General features: G+C 36.5%; 1 protein-coding gene across 1 annotated transcript in view; it reads left to right on the plus strand.

Annotated features, from left to right (window-relative positions):
* PARD3 (par-3 family cell polarity regulator) overlaps positions 1-6,330 on the plus strand; it is a 611,228-nt gene that overhangs the window by 352,958 nt on the left and 251,940 nt on the right. The window contains exon 14 of the mRNA XM_019652604.1: positions 6,069-6,257. Coding sequence (XP_019508149.1) covers positions 6,069-6,257 — 189 coding nt within the window. The remainder of the gene's footprint in view (positions 1-6,068; positions 6,258-6,330) is intronic.

The raw sequence follows: 6,330 nt of genomic DNA on the forward strand, positions 1-6,330 counted from the left end.
CTAGTTCCAGCTGACCCTGGAGTTAGTCTCTGGTATGTCTTGCAGGCATCTAATTCCATGGTGACCCAAACGTTATTTATGCTTGTTCGTTCAAAGCCAGTTCCTCCTTGAGGTACTTTATCCACCCTACTCCCCGCATCCCTCCGTCAATTCTGAGGTGCTGGGATCTAGTCCATCTGTCATGTTCCGAGCTCTCCTTCACTGGCATCCAACCCACCACTGACATCTAAACATGGACTAAATGATGGGGAAATAATCCTAGAGAATCTGTCAGTTTTAGAAGAAAGAGATAACTTAGTTACTATTAGAGACTGAAGTCCTAAGAAAACCTTCAGACAAGTAACAAAATTAACATTTTAACAGTGATTCTGGATTTCCTTTGCTTTCCTTAGATCTAATGGTCTCATTTAAGTGTATTTTTAAACGTTCCTAAACAATGATTGCTTCTTTTAAAAAAAGGAGAGAAAAGAAATAGCTTTCCATTGTTTTGTGCCCCTGAAGGACGGATTAACTTTTTTGGAGAAAAATTTCTTAAGTCCTATCATTCTTTTCCATTGGAAAGAACACATCAGGCAAAAGGCAGAAACGTTGGTATCACAACAAAGGAAGTTGAGTACTTGGAAGGAGAGCGGAGGGAAATGAGAGCTATACCTGACATTGTTCTTTGACGATTGAACATTATCTGTGTATGAGAATTATGCTGATTTTAAGTGTTCTGAGGCAATTAATACCTGTAGAAATTGCTGTAGTAATATCTGTAGTAATTAATATCCGTAGTAATTTAGCATAGCTTCCCCTGTTAGACATGATGCCATATAAAGCCCTGTCTTAGTACCAGCAGGGGATATGAGCAGGTGAACTTTTGTCTTAGATCCCGTACTGAAGGATTTAGTCGTTAAGCACTGCTTTAAAAGCGAATTCTCTCTCTAGGTTTAATCCTCTTAGAATTAGAAAGCTATATTAGAATAGGAAGGGGCCGAAGGTATCATTTGTGATTCTCTTCATTTTATCTATTAAAGGGATAAATGCAGAGAGGTCTAATGATTTGCCTTAATAGCTGCAAGGCCATGGTAGTGGCAGAGTAACTTCGAAGCATGGCGTCCATTCCTCTTATGCATGTGAGTGGGTCTCATACACAGTGATTGTGTTGTTCAGGCAATTTATATTCTGGTTGTGTTGGGAGGTAATGTACAGTAAAAGCACAGGCGTTACCATCAGACAGTTACATTCTGGGTCTGCCACGTACAGGCAGAGTGACGCTGGGCATGTCCTACACTTCTCTGATCCTTGCTGTTGTGCAGATGGGGATGTAAGGGAAATTAAATGTGATCCTGCATGAAGGCAGAACCTGACACTGGACCCTACAGCTCCAGCCACTCTTCTCCACACCCAACCGTGTCTTTCTATTCATTGTTTTGTGATTACGCGTCCTTTGGATGTTAGTACTTTCTCAGTATATGATTTGAATCTAGGTCAGTTTCTTTGGATTTCAGCATTGTGCTGTTCCCTCAGTTTTAAAGGCTTACTTCCAGGAGGCCTAGTACGTATGAAATCTCTAAGCCATTTTAAGGAAAATCTGAGTCATTAATTTAGAAATAAATTCATTCATCCAGCTATTCGCCCAGTGCGTGCTCTGTGCCAGGCATTGGGGATAAAATAGAATAAGCCCATAAAGACTGACATGTCGAATAATAAGCTCGTGCCAAATACTACCTAGGACCCAGGTGTAAGTTTGCTGTAGGGGCTTAGGGCCATGTCTGTGCCAGCTTTTCAACGTTTATATTTGAGATGGTGGGACACATTATCTTTATGTGAAAGGCATCATTTGACCCACTAATGCATACTTAAAACAACATGAGATTTTGCTAAACCCCTCAGAAATTGTATTAGTTTTTCAAAGGAAACCAAGATTTTAACTTTTCCTGAGAAAAGAAGAAAAGGCCAAGTAAATAATGAAAAGCATATTCATTGGATAAGATCCAGTTTTTTTGTTATTAGATAGCATTTGTTATTTTCTGATTATAAAAGTGATATATGATTATTTGAATATCTTTTTAAAGAGCATACTATATTTACATTTTTGGAGATTGAGGTAATTTCCAATTTTTATATGTTTGTAAATAAAGTTATGACAAATATTGATTTACTTGAATCTTTATTATTCACGTAGCTTATTATTTTGTGAGGATAGTGACCACAAAGTGAAATCAATGGCCAGGTCAAGAAAAAGACTGTCGGCCCTGCTGCTACCCCATGTGAGTTACCTTGATGCACCCTAGAGCTAATGTTTCTTCAGTAGGGGGAAACGCTTTCCTGTTTTCCCAGGGGGGCTGAAGGGTGCAACACAGCTACCACTATTCAGGACTGAATGGAGTTGGATTGAAGAACATTTTTGCACTTTAAACAAGGAACAAATTGAAAATTGAAAATCATGTCTTTTGGTTTTATTTTCTGATGAAGGTTAATTTTGATAAAACTTTAAAAAAAAATTAAATGTATTGGGGTGACATTGGTTAATAAAATTATAAGGGTTTCAAGTGTACAATTGTATAATACATCGTCTGTATAGCGTTACTATGTTCACCACCCAAAGTCAAATCTCCTTCCGTCACTGTGTATTTGACCCCCTTTATCTTTTTCTACCTCCCACATCACCTCTTTTCCTCTAGTAACCACTAAAGTCTTGTCTGTGTCTGTGATTTTTTGTTTGTCTTGTTCATTTGTTGCTTTTTTATATCTCACAAATGAGTGAAATCATATGGTTCTCAACTTTTTCTGACTTATTTCACTTAGCACATTCTCAAGATTGAGCCACATTGTCACAAATGGTAGTATTTCATCTTTTCTTATTGCTGAGTAATATTCCGTTGTATATACCAGGGGTACCAAAGNCTTGCTTTTCATTGAATCTATTGTATAATACCGAGGCTAGTTCAAAATATATTCTGCACTGTGTAATTAGAAGTGAGTAGGAATAGTATGATCATCTGTTTTCCCAAAGAAGTAAAAACATACTAAGTAGAACCATGTATTGTTGTATGGAGGGGCAATTTTGAAAAATTAATTTAAAGTTAAAAAGAAACTATATGTATATAATTGATAATTAAATTGGAACCTGAAAAAAACAAATTTCATAGATCTGTTATAAATTATGTGCCATCTGTAGAAAATAGGTGGGACCTGACAATTTGCAAAGAGCAATGCTTCTTCGAAATGTAGTTTGTTCCTATTGTTAATGATGCTCAACTTCCCATATTTTTAAATCAACTAAGAGAAAATTACTAGCAAATGGCACAAACTGAAAATGTAATCTAAATTAAGTGTTTTTCTTAATTTTAAAATCTACGTTCAGTAATTATATAAAGCAAGCTTTTCACATCATGACCGTCACGCATGTGATCCTATAATACCATCATATTTTGAAACAAAAATGTACTCTTGTGCTCAGAGGGTAGTCAGTGTAGAGGTGAGCAGTTGTTGAAAGGTTAATGACCATTGACTTACTTTTGTATTGTTTTTGTTTTCCAAATGGAGAATGAATTAACAGTAATTAATTTTCACACCAACAAGAGAACAATGTCAGTGTAACCAAAAATCTAGAGTGGAAAACAGTGTGACATAGCATTCACTTTTACAGTATAAATATAAATGCTAATCCCTCAGAGTAGGCTACTGGATTAGGTTTCTTGAATAATAGCTTTTATTGGTTGCCAAATCATTAACTGATCTTTTTAAAGACAGCCCTTCCAAGTGCTACATGAATAATTCTCAACAGTAAGTTTACAAGATACATTGTTCTTGATTAGTTTTTTTCTGAAACTGAATTCCACATTCCACAAACAGTACATATTCATTAAACATGTTTATTGAGCATCTACTATATTCAGGAAATGTGTTAGATTCTGGGGATACAGAGGTGCATAAAATAGACAGGGTCCTTCTTTCTATGTTCTTCTACTGGACATTGTATCATATTTTGCCGTGTATAATGCACACTTTTTGCCCAAATTTGTGAGGGAAAACAAGGGTTCACATTATATATATTGGGTTGTTGGAGAAGTCATGACGCATTTTTGCAATGAAAAACAGAAAAAATATGTCATGACTTTTCCGACAACCCAATACATGTGTCTATAGAAATGTTTTTAATTCTTTTATTTATGCTTATGCGTTAAAAGGATAACTAGAAATCAATAACAATATCTGTATGCAAAATAATACCGTGGAATATCATAATCGGTTTTTTGAACTTATGATAAACTTGCAATGATGAAGAGCTCTTGGCCTTCTATGATGCGTAAATATTGTAAATTTCTTACTGGTACATAAAATTTCTTGTACCTTGTATCTATACTTGTCTTTTGTGCTTATTTTGTTACATAAAATTTCTTGTGCCATAATATATTAAAAACTAAATGCTAAAATTACTTTATAATACAACAAGCAAGTACCTAAATGTAAACAAATAAAAATTTGAATTAAAAAAATTAAAATGAAAGATTTTTTTTCCCCTGAAAATTTGGGCCAGAAACATGGGTGCGCATTATACATGTGAGCACATTGTACACGGCAAAATATAGTATCATGTTTTTAATCTCTTTAAAAACTAACTAGGGGTGGCCAGTTAGCTTGGTTGGTTAGGGCGCAGGCTCATAACACCAAGGTTGCGGGTTCGATCCCCATATAGGCCACTGAGCTGTGCCCTCCACAACTAGATTGAAACAACTACTTGACTTGGAGCTGATGGGTCCTAGAAAAACACTGTTCCTCAATAAAACAAACAAACAAAAAAGCAGTATTAGTAACACTTTTCTAAGTTCCCCTTCAGAGGAAAGCATTGAATGTTACAGGGTGGCTTAAAANGGCTGACTCGAACCCCTGTTGCTCAGAGCTCAAACTCTTGAGCGAGCTCTTAACCAACTGAGCCACTCAGCCGGCCCCTCATTATAATTTGATAATTCCAGCTTAAATGACTAAGTGGATGCTGGACAAATATTTCAAAATTGGGAAACAGGAGAAGAAATAGGTTGTAGGACTAAATGAGGCATTGAGTTGTGATTTGAAGAGCTCCTGCTACATGTCCATTTTGTAGCTGGAAATCCTGCATCTGAAAAAGAATCCTGGCCTTCCTCATGTGGAGGTGATTAGTGTGGGGACCTAGGTGTTTGAAGTCCCGGCCGTGGGTGGAAATAGGCGCGCTGCTTCCTCTTCTGGAGTACAACACTCTTAGTGACAGAGAGTGTCATCTCACTGCGTATCATGAGGTTACACTTTGAGCTTTCATTTCTTCCTTGCTGTTTTCAGAAAGATGGGCAAGAGTTTGGATAACTTAAATATGTTGTGTTTGGAAACAGTTCTTTTATGCCCTTGATGAATGCAATTATGAAATCAAAGCTTGCATAGGCAACTAATTAATTAAACAATATTGCTCAAATAATATTTACCAGCTGTGTTATGTGTGGCACAGTGTTGTGAAAAAATTCTCTCTAATGTTGTTTATCTCCACTTTGTCTCACAGATGTTGAAGGTTAAAACTCTCTAGTGGCTCTCTGAAAGTGAATACCTTTTTCTGCTGACTTTGTGTCCTCAGGATTTGTTATGGTTTTGTGAATAAAGTGATGCACCATTAGTCAACAGTCAACTATTAATAACATTGAAAATTCCTAATGAAAACAAGGGACAAATGAGCTATATTTATTTATTTTGATTCCTGCTGTTACTGTTTTTCTCCTGTGGTTTGGACTATATAAACAGACAAAAAAAATCCAAAACTCTAGGAGTCTACATGTCTTCAGTCCTTTCACTACATTTTTCTTCTGTTTTTCTGAGAATCTGGTTTGGGTTTGTTTCAATATTGAAACAAATGCTGCATAAAAATATTAGCAGCTGGTTCCAGGAATCATCTGGAGGGGGTGCCGATGCACTGTTGTCATAGATCTTGTCATGGAACTTGGGTGGAAATATCGTGCATGTTATGATTAAAGAACTGCTCATTAGCAGGCTTTAAAAATAATGGTGAGAAAGAAACATTGGAATATAATGTGTTGTGCCATTGTGTTTTCTATCAGAAAGCAGAAGATGAGGACGTGGTTCTCACACCTGATGGCACCAGAGAATTCCTGACGTTTGAAGTTCCGCTTAACGATTCAGGATCAGCCGGTCTTGGTGTCAGTGTCAAAGGTAACCGGTCAAAAGAGAACCATGCGGATCTGGGAATCTTTGTCAAGTCCATTATCAATGGAGGAGCAGCATCTAAAGTAAGCAACTTGATCAAGCTTGTGCCAATTAACAAAAATGTGTAATTCCAACTCTTTGTTTTGGAAATGTCTC

The sequence above is a fragment of the Hipposideros armiger genome, unplaced genomic scaffold (genome assembly GCF_001890085.2).
Source record: "Hipposideros armiger isolate ML-2016 unplaced genomic scaffold, ASM189008v1 scaffold_183, whole genome shotgun sequence".
NCBI classification, from domain to species: Eukaryota; Metazoa; Chordata; class Mammalia; order Chiroptera; family Hipposideridae; genus Hipposideros; species Hipposideros armiger.